This window comes from Nematostella vectensis, chromosome 4 (genome assembly GCF_932526225.1).
Source record: "Nematostella vectensis chromosome 4, jaNemVect1.1, whole genome shotgun sequence".
In the NCBI taxonomy this organism is placed as follows: domain Eukaryota; kingdom Metazoa; phylum Cnidaria; class Anthozoa; order Actiniaria; family Edwardsiidae; genus Nematostella; species Nematostella vectensis.
The window spans coordinates 1,871,054-1,888,218 of record NC_064037.1 but is presented as its reverse complement, the minus strand read 5'-3'; the positions used below and the strand labels follow the sequence as shown (position 1 = coordinate 1,888,218).

The 17,165-nt window shown below is 39.9% G+C and overlaps 1 protein-coding gene across 3 annotated transcripts; it reads left to right on the top strand.

The window, feature by feature from the left end:
- Positions 1 to 24: 24 nt before the first annotated feature.
- On the top strand, positions 25 to 15,338 carry LOC116616161 (rhodopsin, GQ-coupled). Of its 3 annotated transcripts, none has more exons than XR_007307490.1 (3): positions 25 to 4,049; positions 12,965 to 13,673; positions 13,828 to 14,556. XR_007307490.1 is itself a non-coding variant. In XM_032378100.2 (3 exons), the coding sequence occupies exons 1-3, from the start codon at positions 3,303 to 3,305 to the stop codon at positions 15,014 to 15,016; spliced, it is 1,242 nt and encodes a 413-aa protein (XP_032233991.1). In that variant the 5' UTR covers positions 25 to 3,302; the 3' UTR covers positions 15,017 to 15,338. The 3 variants fall into 3 exon arrangements, 2 of the variants coding, with proteins under 2 accessions (XP_032233991.1, XP_048582115.1); XM_032378100.2 differs by lacking the exon at positions 13,828 to 14,556 and adding an exon at positions 14,808 to 15,338 and having other exon boundaries at positions 12,965 to 13,250; XM_048726158.1 differs by having other exon boundaries at positions 12,965 to 13,250; positions 13,584 to 14,556.
- The last annotated feature ends 1,827 nt before the right edge of the window (positions 15,339 to 17,165 follow it).

The following is a 17,165-nucleotide window of genomic DNA, read 5'->3' as shown; positions in this document are numbered from 1 at the left end:
CCTATTACTTAACGCTGAGATGCAGTGCACTGTGTAATTCTTCTAAAATAGGCGATGCCTTTAATATTTTCTTTAACACAATATGATAGTTTTCTCATGCTTCCGAGTGCAAGAAACTCATCGTGGATAGCTTCTGATAGATCTCAGTGTGAAGGAAACAAATTTCAGGATTGTTTTACAGTTTTCTTTTTACCGCTTTCAAATGTTTCCTTGTTAGATTCATTTCAACATCAACTCCCAGACTTTAACCCTATCACCAAAGGTATAACATTACCTTTAGGGATCGAACTTTTATAAAATATAGAAATTTTACCCTCTCTTCGTAGGTTGAACATGGTGTGTTTTGTTTTCAAAAGTTCCACCTGTCAAACCCGATTCTGTCTTTAGACCAGTTAACGGTTTGTAATTAATGATCGCCGATATTTCCCCACTCGAATACATTTTTTTTAGATTTATTTTTTTAGTCCGCAATTTGCCAGCACTAATGGCTCCCCCTTTTGGGTTGCACCTTTTATTCCATATAAACAATTGGCCATAAGAACTGATGGGTTTTGTTAAATGTTTATCTCCTTTGCCATCATCATGGCTCACACTTGATTGACATAATGTTTACGTAATCGCGAGTAAAACCTCCCTAAGGCGCTGATATTAAGAGATTTTACGCTCATTACCGATCCTGCCTTGACGATAAGACTATCACTCAGAATATACTCACTGATGCGCTATAAAAGACCGTTACCGAATTTGTACATAACATAGCCGAAGTCGGTATATCCTAGCAAGCAAAAATAGCAAAACCCTCAACACATTAGCAGCTCGTGAATAGTTACACGATATATTCTATATAGCGAATACTTTGGCACGGAAATTAGTGTCCTACATATGGAAACAGACGAACGAACAAACAAATCATTTGCTATCATAGCAAATGCACCACTATGGTCAATTCTCGTTATTACGGACAACCCTGGGACTGTGATTTGGCGACCATACTACGGAGAATTGACTCCAGTAGTTTAAGCTTACTGATATAATCCCATACATGCTTTCTTTTTTCTCCATGTTTTGCTAAAAATGTATTGCCCTTTGACAATTGATAGTTGATAAATGTGTTTTCCGAGCAACTGGTTAGACATGACGACAAATGCAGTGTAGTCCTTGCTAGCAGAAGCCCCTTTTCGCTGGCCTAGATATCGCGGCATCTGCTTGCAGGGAAATGAGCGTTCCCTACACGGATGACCGACACCACTATGTCACCGTGCACCCTCCGAACCCTCCTTCTATTCGAATTACTCTAATTACGCCCGCATTGCCCCTAACCGCCTCCAATTGCACATTTTTAAATTACTGCCGAGTACAGTACAATGTCAGTGATTTAGTCAAGAGAGAATTTTATACGTTTACAAAGTCATCTTAAATATCTTGACATTCAAGGTGATGCCTTTCTTTTATCTTTGTATTTGGAAAAAATTGCATTGGTTATTAAAAAATGGTGAGTTTTAAATGAAGTAGACTACTACATCTGTAAATATAGGCCTTAGGGGTATCCCGAGGTGTCTGAGTTGTTGGTCGGAAGCTGGAATTACTGTATTGTAAACGTTTCCTACGAGCTCTTGGTGCTATTTAGATTTCCATGGTCATCTTCATTGTGTTTTGTTTGTACTTCGAATACTTTTCACGCCTAGAATATTGAAATAGGATGACACAAACAGTTGAGTTCGCACTATCCTTTTTGAGTAATGGTGTGATTTGACTACCACTAACGATGCGAGAAATAATCCAACTCTGAACTTGAGATTTTGAGCGTATCAGTATCTATTTTTGACATAAAGAGGAAGTTACTTGAACACTTCTAGACGTTTGTCTGATATTACCGAACCTATTCCGCCATAGATTTGTACTCATAATTAATATGGGAGTGATCAAGATTATGAAAGCGGAGGCATCCAACATCGAAAAGTAATAAAAAATGTGTTTTGCTTTTATATAAATTGCCTACAATTGAAATAACAATACTATGAGTTTGTCATTCAAACATGTCCAATACGGTTTATTCTTGATCTTTTCGCTTCCTGGGAATAGTATAGTGGATTATGCTATTGAGCCGTACTGTACAATTTCCGATGTTTCTAAACAAGATAGACAATCGCAAATCGTCTAGTTAGTCAGGGACGCTGAAATATTTTTATTCGTTTTGTTTTTATCCATAAAGAAGCCCACGATTTTTTAAACCGATTTCTTTTCCTTCTGTATCACTTCCGAGCGATATGAATGCATCGTTTTAAAGTACAAATCAATAGGGGTGATTCAGCTTAGTTTCAGCTACAGTGCTACGGATTAAATTCCCTTTTGCTTCGGGCATAGCAAGATAGATGACCGCAGAGAATAGTCCCGGTATTGCCGCGAACTAATGGTGTTATTGACAGCACAACAGTGAAAACCATGAAAATTATCTTATCACTGGCGTCAAAACTGATGTTTTTCCATTATATTTTTAAGCCAAAAGCGAACGGCGGATAACAAAATGGATAACATATTTCTGCAACTCAGAAAGACTTCAGTTGAGAGTAAATTTGATTTAAGAACAAAGCCCATCACTGTATTTTGTCTTGTCTTTAAAGGCACTCTATATCGAAGCCATCTGCCAAAGCTGAACAAAAGATCCAGGAGTTCTGTGAACCGCTGTGCAGCGGTAGGGCGGGCGCTGCCACCACAACTCTAAGTGAATACCTCTGGCTAATTCACTATCACAATACTACGGGTCGCATGCCAGCGGAGTGGATGCGCGCAAAATTCCATTCATTTAAAAGTGCGTCTGTTTTGTTCGCGACTTAATCCGCGTTTTTGGCTCTTTCCTGAGGGTGATTCGATCGGTTTAGAAATATAAGCGTGTGTGGGAGGTTTATAGGGCCCGCCAACGTCTTATGCACAACGCTTGGAGTGCGTGCACTTAGCACAGTGGACTTGAGACCAGTCGCCTCGCTCACTATCGTGGTATTACATCTAAGTAAACGAGATGTTCGCCGCGAGGCCGAACTGAGCCGAGACCCAAGTAACGCCAGACCCAAAGGGAATGAGCGAACCGAGCACTCGATGATTCAGAGAGGACTAAAATTGGGCAAATTAATTGACTGTCTAAAGGGTATATAAGCAGTTGATGTGTTTGGTTGCTTATGGACATCAAGAAGAGCAAACTTTACGTTACTTCCTGCGTTTTGAGAATCAGAAGTCTACTAGGTGTATATTGAAAGTGGCGAGTTTTGACAGGAAAACAGACTGGATTTCCCCCAAGAACTTCAACCATGGCGAGTGGCAAAGTGCCTTCGTGGAGCGATTACCTAATCGGAGGTGTAGTCACTCTCCTGTTTCTAGTAACTCTTTTACTAAATATTCTCGCCTTGCACTATACTTACAACAAAATTAAGAAGCCTTCCAACAAGAAAATCCCACATCTTCTTGTCGGCGCGCTGTCAACCGCAGGTCTTGGTATAGCCCTGTGTAGTTACCCTCCATTCATAGCGTCTCGGTTTGTCGGGGAATGGTTTTACGGTGCGAGTGTTTGTAATTTCATAGCTTTTATCATCGTGCTATTTGGTTCGCTAACTATATGTCTGGTGGTGGTGATGAGCGTCGAGCGTTTGGGCGCGATTTGTTTCCCGTTTTTCTACAAAGAACATGTGACATTTAAAAAAGCGGTCTTCTTACTCTCGGTGGCGGTTGTTTACTCTATATGTCTCGCCGCGTTGCCGATTGTGCTTGATAACATTCGGTTGAATGTCTCTACCGGTATTTGCTACTATGTGAGCGATACTCACAACACGAATACACGGGTCGTCGTCTCCATTATGGTCACACATTATCTGGTATCAATCCTCGTCATGTTCGTCTCAAACATGGTTGTGGTGCGTGCCGTTAGCAAACTTGACAAGAACTGCGCCGGGGAATACTCTCAGCGCAACGAGACGAAACAGACGACTGCTTGTATCAGTTTCGCGAAAATGGTAGCCGTCTTAGCGGTTTGTTATACCATATGTTGGACAGCCATCTTGGTAAGTAAGTTTTTATTGTTTTCGAATTTGGCACAGGTGTTTTGAAAACTCCCGTTTTCACTTCAGTCGGCTATCATATGAACATGTTTGTTATTTCAATTATCCTACGAGAGTTCACACTTCAATGAATTCCACAATTTGTTTTATTACATTAAAGGAAGTCTGTCCTAGTGAAATTAATATTTGTAGTCCAATGCGTATCAGGATTTTGATACGACAGACGTTTCGAATATGCATAGAATCAAAGGAAACAACACTCACACCGTCTATAAACAATTATGAAGATAGCTTGGAGTTGAACGATGAGCTTTTCTGAATTGCTTTTTGAATTGCATTCAAAAAATAGAATCTATTAGGTAACATTTATAAATATATATTAAAAATTCATGGACATTTCCAGACTGGCCTATGCATGTTATAAACTCAGTCGTGATGTTTGAATAACTATAAGCGAATGATATATCACCAATCGATTTTCGGTGAATAGTTCTCTTTCTGGTGCCGTTTAACAAGACGCCACCAGCAGCCAAACCATTTCAAAATTATTTTTTTTTATTACAAAACAGGTTAATCGTTTACTGGTGGAATTAAACTACTTTATGCTACTAACGATTTTTCCAGCCCTCGAGGCCAGAAGATAGCCCTTAATTAATGTAAAATTATCAACTATTTTCCATCTGATATACTCGGGTGTCAGCGTGCATATGGCTAAGCTGTGGTGAATATTGAAAGTTTCTCATGTTCTTTTTGTGGTGTCCGTGGAAGGACAGACAAAAGATCGTTGGTTGGTGTCAGCATATGAAAAGAAACCGCGGTAAGCTGGCAGAATTCAGATTAAAAATCCCAAGTGGCGGGGATGTGATAGAAATTGTCACCTAAGAGAAATATGATGAATTGTTAATCACGATATAGGCACGAAATCGTCTAATGCCTCATCACGCCTTTGAAATAAGTAAAAAAAAAGATACTTTGATGTTAATTCGCGGTGGGAAAATGTAGACAGAATAACATTTGTTAACTAGGTAACTAGACAACTTTCCAAACTTTGTATCTTTTTTTTCCTTTCATCCCTTTTTAGGGGTTTATATCTTAGATACGTATTTAAACCTCTTAAAATTTTAGCGGCTTAATTTCTATATTTTCAGGTTTCTCAAAAACTTTCCCTCCCTCTCCCCCAAGGCTAGCAGTTAATGGTTATAAATCTTTTCGCTATGAAACGAAGAGTGGGTAAGCTCGGGTTTCTGAGAAGTCCCTTAAATGCGTCATAGTCATGTTTCTAGCTTGTGGTTCCGTTGTTAGATGTTAACAATTAGTATGAAACAAGGAAATGATTAGGGTGTCGGAAAGCTCAAAAAAATTTTTTAGCTTAATTGACATTGTAAAATACTTGTAGTACCAACCAAAAATTTGTATAATTTCCAGTTTCCGACGATGGAAAGAGTTCTAATTTACCATTTTAGGGGATGCTTATAAACATTTCTTTAGAATGAGTTATTCCTTTTATGTGGTCCTGGCTATTTTTTATTGTTATGTATTGTTTATTTTTTATACTTTTTTTTTATAAATCTAGCCTGTTATATTCGCCGGGCAGGTATTTTAATTTAAAATACTTTGTAATCTACCAAAATATTTTTTATTTTTCCATTTGCATATTGCTGCAGCGTTTACACCGTTTAGGTAACATAAGGATCAATATTTTCCAACACGTAATTACGAGCTTTTCTCTCGAATCTAAAATACAATGCTCGTTAAGTTTTCACAAATTTAGATTGAATCGCTTATTCATAATTATACTCTCTGTAGTTGAATAAGTCCACGCTCGAACTCATTTTGATATTGAAAATACCACGGGTTTGGTAAAACTGGAGATGTACAGCAGAGCTAAATAATCATGACAATGTCGGAACATTTATACTTTTATATAGAAAACAAGCAAACTTACAACTACTTTCTTTTTTTTTTTCAGTGCTGGCTTGTACTTTATCGGTAAAAAAAAATAATTTTAAAAATCTCAAATAAAAGTAAAATAACAAATCTAAGTCTGCACTACAAGGCGTCTCGTTATGTCCTTATTGTATTCATCAAAACTCGTAATGTCCTTATTGTATTCATCAAAACTCGGCACGAGTATACAACAGCATTCAAAACAGATCACGGGAAGACTAAATCAACCTCGTTGCATTTGAAACAATAAGATTGAGTACTCATCTTTTTGTGACCAGAGGATAGAACACGGCTTAAGCTAGCCAAATAACTTTGGAATACGCCGTCGAATAAATCCCCCCCGAAGACGGGCGAAATTAAGGGATGTACAATAAAATTAACAAAGGTCTTAGGAAGTATTGTCTTTGAAACAGTGTTGTTTGTACGTTTCGAACGGGGCTGTAATGTTTATAGACAAAAAAGGTTTTTTTAAACAAAGGTGTTTTTTTGATGGTAAAAGTCGATTCCATCTAATGTTGGCTAAGCTTGGAAGATGATCTCAGTGAAATAGCAGAGAAGGAGATCCATTTTCCCATATGTAAAAAAATAGAAAGAAGGGTTTTACTGACTTCCCGACAGAAGGATTTTTTTTTAAAATATTCACAAATATTTCAAAGTTTTAAAAAGCAGGGTTTCGTTTATCGGTGAAATTGTTTTCATTGTCTGCTAGAGTACGTAGCTTACGTTTGTCTTCGTCCCTAGGTGCCTGTTTAGACAGTTTAAAGGCAAGAAATTTGCTAACGACAAGAGTATAAAGAGTATATAAAAAATGTGAAATGTGAAAAATGTATCAAAAATGTATAACTTGGATTTTTTAGGGGGATCCAAAATGAAAAGCTCCTTTCCAACGAAAAATTACCTGTTCTGTTTTGTATTTTAATTTTACTCTTATCAAATATGTTGCGGGCAGTAAAAAAAACATAGCATGCTTATGTTCAGATAAAAACGTTATCTCACTTCTTTCTGTGTGTTTTCGAGGTGTTCATAAGGTAAGAATAAATCAAAAGAATGTTTTGTCTTCAACCTTATGTTGTTTATTTTTTCACGAAGACATGTTTTATTCACTTGCGATATATTACTTGTATTTGAAAACCTCCCTGTAGTTTGAAGGGAAATGAATCAACCCTTTAATGTTACAAAGCTTGATTAAACTTAGATAAAAAAAAAAGGATCACACAATGGTGTGATGTGAGTTTTCTTAGGGTTGTTGATGCTCTAAGTTTAATTGACCAGCCATGAACGCAAATGAAAGTATGCGTGTTTAGGTCCACTTAGGAGGCGAGTGCTTGTCATAATCACGCTAAGCCAAGATGTCAACGGGTGTTATCTTGCTCTCTTTTGCATTAACCACTTCTAAAAAGAGTACCTTTTAAAAGATTTAACAAAAAAACATCCTCTAAAAACCACTGCAGATTTAACATTCTTTTTATGGGTTATCGTGGGTTGCGCAGGTTTGCGAATTTTAATTTTCCTGTGGCCACACATGGGTTGAATTTTATGATTTTATTAATATATCAGGTTAATGCTCGAGGGAATCGATTTATGTAGGATTTTTCAGAATAGCTTCCGTCTCCTGCTATAATAATAGTGTTCCATGGCAAACTCTGCATAGGCCCTTTAAGACATTCGTCACCTAGGGCTGTAAAATGTTCTCAAGTTTGTAGAAGGAGACGGCGTGCATCGCTAACACTCCGGTCTCTCTATAGATAAATGTTAAAATAGGATGTCATATTTGATTTGGAGAATTCCAGTAGGAAATCTGTCAATCACACGTACAAGAGCTCTAAATTTCAGGTGTCATGTCTTTGACGATGCACAAGAAGCGCTTTATTATCCTTTTGAAAAGTAAAACTTTGCACGGCTCATCGAAGTTCTTTTAGACATTGCGAGATTAAAGTTGAATGTCCGCCTAAAAGGTTAGAATCGATACTTTCGTGACAAAAACAAAGATTTCTCACCGCTTGCTTACTAACCTGCCAATTCCAACCCACGCCTGAACCGGAAAATATGACTGCAATAAAGTGTTTTACTAACACAAGACAATCTGAGAACCCAAAACAGATTTCTAAGGGCATAAAGGCACTGTGGATTCTTCTTATGCTTTTTAGGTTTTATTTCTAAATTTTGTTCTGTTTTAAACTGTATTTTTTTTCCAATTGATTAAAAAATTATTCGATTCAAAGCAGCAGTTTTTCCAAACCTTCCCAAGGAATATTCATGGCATTTATTTGACGTCGTCAGTGTGGAGTTACAGTTTTTTTTGTGTGTGTATTTTTGGAGAAAACCATATCGTATCATAACAACGATTTTTACAGGAAAATGGAAATGACGAACCAAAGGTCGTTAATCAAAACCGACTGGTATCCGTTTTTATTTGATTAAAGGTAAATGAAAAAAATTGAATTGATTCATTGTTTGAACTGTTCTTGTCTTTTGATGATGTTTCTCTCTAATCACTAGAAGCTATGGTTTCGAGACTAAAAACAAAATCAAGTATGATTCATTCTCTGATAATGTTAGTTTTATTTTTTTTGTAGAAAACCTATAAACATTTTGAGTACATAGATGTTTATTATTAAGTACATAAAGCTTTACGTATAAAAATTTTAACGCGCTCGCCTTTTTATTGTAGCGAAAAACAGATATTCCCTCTATGTTTTAAGTCGTTCATACGAAAGGTGAACACGCGTCGTCTTAAATGATTTATGGTAGGAAAAAAACGCAAAATTCCTCTTAGATTCTCAATAAAACTTTCATGTTTTCGAGTGTGGTCAGACATTAATTAATACTCATGCTTTTACAGATACTTTTCTCTCTGACGTTGCCATGTACTTGTCGATCTGACAGCCTTTGTGCCTTCTACTCTATTTTAGACTTAATTCTGCATGTGTAATCTGATTTCTAGGAGAAAATAAAATATATTTTCAGCCTGCACAGTTAGGAAGAGAAACTCTTGCACTAAATAGATTTAAATACACTTCGTGTTCTAACAAAGATCAGTTATCCTTCTTTATGCTTTTGTTATTGAAATGACTATCTGCTCCCTTTCTCCATTCTCCCATTCTTGTTTTGTAACTATGCTTTTTTGCATTTGTGTTTGTGCTTTTATGTTTGTACCTCGTCATTGTAATTTTACTTAAATTTTGTTTTCCTTAACTGATCCGCCATGATTAGTCGCAGACTACCTGCGGATCAGTGACTTATAAAATGAAATATAATAAATTTGACTTTGACTTTGAGAAATAAATAAAAATAAACAAGAAACAAGTGTAGTACGGCACGGTTGGATCGCCTGTGTTCAAAATGTGCAACTAACGAATAAAATCTCATTAACTTCTCCGCGCTCAATTGTGTTGCGGTGGCAACCGAAATCAGTTCCCTGCACTTGTAACCGCGTTAAGCACGCCCCTTACGTCTGTTAATGGTTCAGAGTCTGTTGCCACGTGTATTATCCGTGGCACGGAGAATTGATATCGGCATTGGTTATCTTGAAATTTGTGCGCGTTTTCAATGAGTAAAATGGCGCGAAAATCAGTATTTCTATACAATTCACAAGAGCTTATGTTACAAACTCGTTGAAGTATCGGCCGGAATGATTATAATATGTTTTGAAAATCCCGTAAGAGCAGCGAATAGTTTTTATTTCTTCTTCTAATTTTCAAAATAAAAAAGGGAAACGGTCAAGTCTGAGGAATTCCTGCAATTCTGTGAAAGAATTTTTAAACTAGCTGGTGCCATGTGTCTGTCAAAATCATTTACTTTTCTATTTTTTTTATTGCTTACTCAGAAAACAGGGTGCAGATTGCGCAAGCGATATACGCAGGCTAAAGTCTGTTTCTGACTTGTGCGCATGTAATATACGCAGACTAAGGACTGGTTCTGACTTGTGCGCATATAATATACGCAGGCTAAGGTCTGTTTCTGACTTGTGCGCATGTAATATACGCAGACTAAGGACTGGTTCTGACTTGTGCGCATGTAATATACGCAGACTAAGGACTAGTTCTGTCTTGTGGACATGTAATATACGCAGACTAAGGACTTGTTCTGACTTGTGCGCATGTCATTTACAAAGACTAAGGACTGTTTCTGACTTGTGCGCAGGTAATATACGAAGACTAAGGACTTGTTCTGACTTGTGCACATGTCATATACAAAGACTAAGGACTGTTTCTGACTTGTGCGCAGGTAATATACGAAGACTAAGGACTTGTTCTGACTTGTGCGCATGTCATATACAAAGACTAAGGACTGTTTCTGACTTGTGCGCAGGTAACATCAGAGACTAAGGACTTGTTCTGACTTGTGCGCATGTAATATACACATACTGAGGACTTGTTCTGACTTGTGCGCATGTAATATACACAGACTAAGGACTGGTTCTGACTTGTGCGCATGTAATATACAAAGACTAAGGACTGTTTCTGACTTGTGCGCAGGTAATATACAAAGACTAATATACACAGACTAAGGACTGGTTCTGACTTGTGCGCATGTAATATATGCAGACTAAGGACTTGTTCTGACTTTTGCGCATGTAATATACGCAGACTAAGGACTTGTTCTGACTTGTGCGCATGTAATATACGCAGACTAAGGACTTGTTCTGACTTGTGTGCATGTAATATACACAGACTAAGGACTGGTTCTGACTTGTGCGCATGTAATATATGCAGACTAAGGGCTGGTTCTGACTTGTGCGCATGTAATATACGCAGACTAAGGACTTGTTCTGACTTGTGCGCATGTCATTTACAAAGACTAAGGACTGTTTCTGACTTGTGCGCAGGTAATATACGAAGACTAAGGACTGTTTCTGACTTTTGCGCAGGTAATATACGAAGACTAAGGACTTGTTCTGACTTGTGCGCATGTCATATACAAAGACTAAGGACTGTTTCTGACTTGTGCGCAGGTAACATACGAAGACTAAGGACTTGTTCTGACTTGTGCGCATGTCATATAAAAAGACTAAGGACTGTTTCTGACTTGTGCGCAGGTAATATACGAAGACTAAGGACTTGTTCTGACTTGTGCGCATGTAATATACACAGACTGAGGACTTGTTATGACTTGTGCGCATGTAATATACGCAGACTAAGGACCGGTTCTGACTTGTGCGCATGTAATATACGCAGACTAAGGACTGGTTCTAACTTGTGCGCATGTAATATACGCAGACTAAGGTCTGGTTCTGACTTGTGCGCATGTAATATACGCAGACTAAGGACTTGTTCTGACTTGTGCGCATGTAATATACGCAGACTAAGGACTGGTTCTGACTTGTGCGCATGTAATATTCGCAGACTAAGGACTGGTTCTGACTTGTGCGCATGTAATATACGCAGACTAAGGACTGGTTCTGACTTGTGCGCATGTCATATACAAAGACTAAGGACTGTTTCTGACTTGTGCGCAGGTAATATACAAAGACTAAGGACTTGTTCTGACTTTTGCGCATGTAATATACGCAGACTAAGGACTTGTTCTGACTTGTGCGCATGTAATATACGCAGACTAAGGACTGGTTCTGACTTGTGCGCATGTCATATACAAAGACTAAGGACTGGTTCTGACTTGTGCGCATGTAATATACGCAGACTAAGGACTTGTTCTGACTTGTGCGCATGTAATATACGCAGACTAAGGACTTGTTCTGACTTGTGCGCATGTCATATACAAAGACTAAGGACTGGTTCTGACTTGTGCGCATGTCATATACAAAGACTAAGGACTGGTTCTGACTTGTGCGCATGTCATATACAAAGACTAAGAACTGGTTCTGACTTGTGCGCATGTAATATACGCAGACTAAGGACTTGTTCTGACTTGTGCGCATGTAATATACGCAGACTAAGGACTTGTTCTGACTTGTGCGCATGTAATATACGCAGACTAAGGACTTGTTCTGACTTGTGCGCATGTAATATACGCAGACTAAGGTCTAGTTCTGACTTGTGCGCATGTCATATACAAAGACTAAGGACTGGTTCTGACTTGTGCGCATGTCATATACAAAGACTAAGGACTGGTTCTGACTTGTGCGCATGTCATATACAAAGACTAAGGACTGGTTCTGACTTGTGCGCATGTCATATACAAAGACTAAGGACTGGTTCTGACTTGTGCGCATGTCATATACAAAGACTAAGGACTGGTTCTGACTTGTGCGCATGTCATATACAAAGACTAAGGACTGGTTCTGACTTGTGCGCATGTCATATACAAAGACTAAGGACTGGTTCTGACTTGTGCGCATGTCATATACAAAGACTAAGGACTTGTTCTGACTTGTGCGCATGTCATATACAAAGACTAAGGACTGGTTCTGACTTGTGCGCATGTCATATACAAAGACTAAGGACTTGTTCTGACTTGTGCGCATGTCATATACAAAGACTAAGGACTGGTTCTGACTTGTGCGCATGTCATATACAAAGACTAAGGACTTGTTCTGACTTGTGCGCATGTCATATACAAAGACTAAGGACTGGTTCTGACTTGTGCGCATGTCATATACAAAGACTAAGGACTTGTTCTGACTTGTGCGCATGTCATATACAAAGACTAAGGACTGGTTCTGACTTGTGCGCATGTCATTTACAAAGACTAAGGACTGTTTCTGACTTGTGCGCATGTAATATACGCAGACTAAGGTCTGGTTCTGACTTGTGCGCATGTAATATACGCAGACTAAGGACTGGTTCTGACTTGTGCGCATGTAATATACGCAGACTAAGGACTGGTTCTGACTTGTGCGCAGGTAATATACGCAGACTAAGGACTGGTTCTGACTTGTGCGCATGTAATATACGCAGACTAAGCTCTGCTTTTGATTTGCGATATATAACAGGCCCGACTTCCAGCTGGAAGAAGGGTTTCCCAAATCTATTTTATGCATTATTTATTTAGCTGTTTCCTTTTTCTAACAGATGCGGATCTTGTTACTCTATGTGTACGGCTGGCACAATCACTACTACGACCAAGTTGTCACTGTTCTGACAACATTCGACCCGCTCATCAACCATTGCGTGTGCTTGTGGATTATGCGGAAGTACCGCGATGGCTACGCCTCCTCCATGGGCAGTATCATGTCCTGCTTCAAAATCTCTGATGACGGAGTCTGGGCTACAGCCATCACCAGACTCAGTTCCATGTCGAGGCGATCAACATTTTCACGTGCTTCGACTCGCTCGTCCTCACGGAAGAATTCTAAACGTAAGTAGACAGACTGCTTTTCTCGTAACTTGTTGTTATCCCAGAGGAGTATGATTCGACACGAATTTTGGCATCTCTTGGACCGTCGTTAGTAGGGACACATACTGACAGGCCCGTAACTATAAGGTTTTGCAGAAGGGTGAGAATTGACGGCTGAACCAAAAAAATACACTTCACGTGACATAAGTCACATGAATTAACTGGGTTTTTTTAACACCATGATTTTTTTAAAGCTTTGAAACTGCACAATTTTTACGCCGACTTCTTTTTTATTACTTTTGATTATGTAGCCATCTAATTACCCCACCCCCTTGCCTCCAAATTCCAACATAGCATGACACGTTTCGATCGGGATTTGGACTTAACCGAAGAGTTGTCTGCCACCTCACATCATAGTAGTGGGTTGACTGCAGGATTGATAAGGTAGAGGAAAACAAAACATCCTTTTAAAGATTGATAGCAGGATTGATAAGGTAGAGGAAAACAAAACACATCGTTTTAAAGATTGATAGCAGGATTGATAAGGTAGAGGAAAACAAAACACATCCTTTTAAAGATTGATAGCAGGATTGATAAGGTAGAGGAAAACAAAACATCCTTTTAAAGATTGATAGCAGGATTGATAAGGTAGAGGAAAACAAAACACATCGTTTTAAAGATTGATAGCAGGATTGATAAGGTAGAGGAAAACAAAACACATCCTTTTAAAGATTGATAGCAGGATTGATAAGGTAGAGGAAAACAAAACACATCCTTTTAAAGATTGATAGCAGGGTTGATAAGGTAGAGGAAAACAAAACACATCCTTTTAAAGATTGATAGCAGGATTGATAAGGTAGAGGAAAACAAAACACATCGTTTTAAAGATTGATAGCAGGATTGATAAGGTAGAGGAAAACAAAACACATCCTTTTAAAGATTGATAGCAGGATTGATAAGGTAGAGGAAAACAAAACATCCTTTTAAAGATTGATAGCAGGATTGATAAGGTAGAGGAAAACAAAACACATCGTTTTAAAGATTGATAGCAGGATTGATAAGGTAGAGGAAAACAAAACACATCCTTTTAAAGATTGATAGCAGGATTGATAAGGTAGAGGAAAACAAAACACATCCTTTTAAAGATTGATAGCAGGGTTGATAAGGTAGAGGAAAACAAAACACATCCTTTTAAAGATTGATAGCAGGATTGATAAGGTAGAGGAAAACAAAACACATCCTTTTAAAGATTGATAGCAGGGTTGATAAGGTAGAGGAAAACAAAACACATCCTTTTAAAGATTGATAGCAGGATTGATAAGGTAGAGGAAAGCCAAACACATCCTTTAAAAGGATGTGTTTGGCTTTCTTTTTTTATAAGAACGTACAGCCTGAGATTTCACAAATTTTAAGAACATGCTTAGAACATGCCGAGGCAGGAAAAAAGATTTTAGTCCTGATACGTTCTAAAATGTTCTGTCTGTACACGCACTGCCTTGAAATTGCGAACATGTCCATATTTTGGTGGACTATTAGGTCCCTTGAGCTGTTGTCTGACTGTAACAAATGGTTCCTCAGCCCACCTATACAAGCAAGTACCGCAGAGTGCAGAAACTAACCACCACCCCGACATGCTGCCTAAGCCAGACAACCTGGACGAAGACGCCCTGTATCATCCCGGCATGGTGCCGAAGCCAGGGGACCAAGTTGAAGATGGTCCCGATTGTCCGGACGCTGATGACCCTGGTGGATTAAATTACTCAATCCCTGCTGATCATCTCTATTGACCGACTTTGAAAACCTTAGTGATTGAATATGTATGTAACAAGAACTGCAGGGGCGGAAGTTTCAAAAAGGGGCGGGAGCAAGGGGGCAAGAGTTTTCAAGAAAGAGGGGGCTGACTCATTGTTCTTCCATAGATTTCCTCACATTCCTTGTTATTTTTAAGCCAAATGTCTTAAAATAGAGGACAGGGCCCGCTTGGCCCGACCCCTAGATCCACCCCACCCCTAGATCCACCCCACCCCTAGATCCGCCCCACCCCTAGATCCACCCAACCCCTAGATGCACCCCAACCCTAGATCCACCCAACCCCCTAGACCCACCCCTAGATCCGCCTGACCCCTAGATCCACCCAACCCCTAGATCCACCCAACCCCTAGATCCACCCCACCCCTAGATCCGCCCCACCCCTAGATCCACCCAACCCCTAGATGCACCCCAACCCTAGATCCACCCAACCCCCTAGACCCACCCCTAGATCCACCCAACCCCTAGATCCACCCAACCCCTAGATCCACCCAACCCCTAGATCCACCCCACCCCTAGATCCACCCGACCCCTAGATCCACCCCACCCCTAGATCCACCCCACCCCTAGATCCACCCGACCCCTAGATCCACCCAACCCCTAGATCCACCCCACCCCTAGATCCACCCAACCCCTAGATCCGCCCGACCCCTAGATCCACCCAACCCCTAGATCCGCCCCACCCCTAGATCCACCCAACCTCTAGATGCAACCCAACCCTAGATCCACCCAACCCCCTAGACCCACCCCTAGATCCACCCAACCCCTAGATCCACCCAACCCCTAGATCCACCCAACCCCTAGATCCACCCAACCCCTAGATCCACCCCACCCCTAGATCCACCCGACCCCTAGATCCACCCCACCCCTAGATCCACCCCACCCCTAGATCCACCCGACCCCTAGATCCACCCAACCCCTAGATCCACCCCACCCCTAGATCCACCCAACCCCTAGATCCGCCCGACCCCTAGATCCACCCAACCCCTAGATCCGCCCGACCCCTAGATTCACCCCACCCCTAGATCCACCCCACCCCTAGATCGGCCTAACCCCTAGATCAACCCAACCCCTAGATCCACCCAACCCCTAGATCCACCCAACCCCTAGATCCACCCCACCCCTAGATCCGCCCCACCCCTAGATCCGCCCCACCCCTAGATTCCACCCGTGGAAAAGGTGCTAAGTAAAAGCCAAACACCAGAAAAAATAAAACTCCCTTCTTACTTGACAACTATTAAACATTTCATGAATTTCTTGTCCGTAGTTTAATAGGCTTCAAAGGTCCTTCTTTGGCATGGATTTCTTTCAAAAAAGGTTTTTGGGACTAAACTGTATGATTTCTCCCTGATTTGACTTAATTCTCCCTCACATGAAAATGTGAAACTCATTTTCCAGGTTATTGACTTTTTACAAGAAGTACAAATAGATTCACCCAAATTGAATGAATGGTTGATCTGGTGATGAAAAGACATAGCAAGAAACGCTTTTTGTAACAGCACGACAAAAATAGAACCAGGCGAACCACTGAATAAACTGAAGTATCATAACTTTTTAGACTGTGGCCTAGTTTGTGGACTTTGAACAGAGAGTATTGTTTACTGTTTTAGGGACGATTATCTTCCACATTTCCTTAGAGACTGGTAATCAGTCTTCTTTCTTTTGAGCTGGCATTCCAGTTGAGCAAGGCTGTTACAGAGGAAAGGGGTGGGGTGGATAAGAAAACTTCAGAAAAGTGGAGGGGAAAGAAATATAGAATGGAAGATGGCATAGTGGCAAAAAGGTAAAGAAGTTATCAAGGAATTGGAGTTAGAAAGTGTCAGGGTTTACATTTAATACATAGGGGTGAATGTCTGCTTTTATGATTAATATTTAATATCTAAACAGCAATTGTTGTTATTTAAAAATAACAACAGACGTTATCCATGCCCATGCTTTAAGTATAGGGATCAATAATCAACAGCGGCATGGCCAGGAGGGGGCCCATAGAAGGCCCTTTTTAAGGCATTTTCTCTAGTGTTTTAGATAATGTCTCATACATTTACTGTATTTTTGCCTGCTAGAAGCGGGACCCGGGCCCCCTTGGCCACCCCCCTGGCTACGTACATCCCTGATCAAATTGTATGT

Coding starts and splice junctions, on each gene's coding strand:
- LOC116616161 (XM_032378100.2), top strand. CDS start 3,303: ATGGCGAGTGGCAAAGTGCCTTCGTGGAGCGATTACCTAATCGGAGGT. Junction 4,050..12,964: donor TATGTTGGACAGCCATCTTG/GTAAGTAAGTTT, acceptor TTTTTCTAACAG/ATGCGGATCTTGTTACTCTA. Junction 13,251..14,807: donor CTCACGGAAGAATTCTAAAC/GTAAGTAGACAG, acceptor ATGGTTCCTCAG/CCCACCTATACAAGCAAGTA.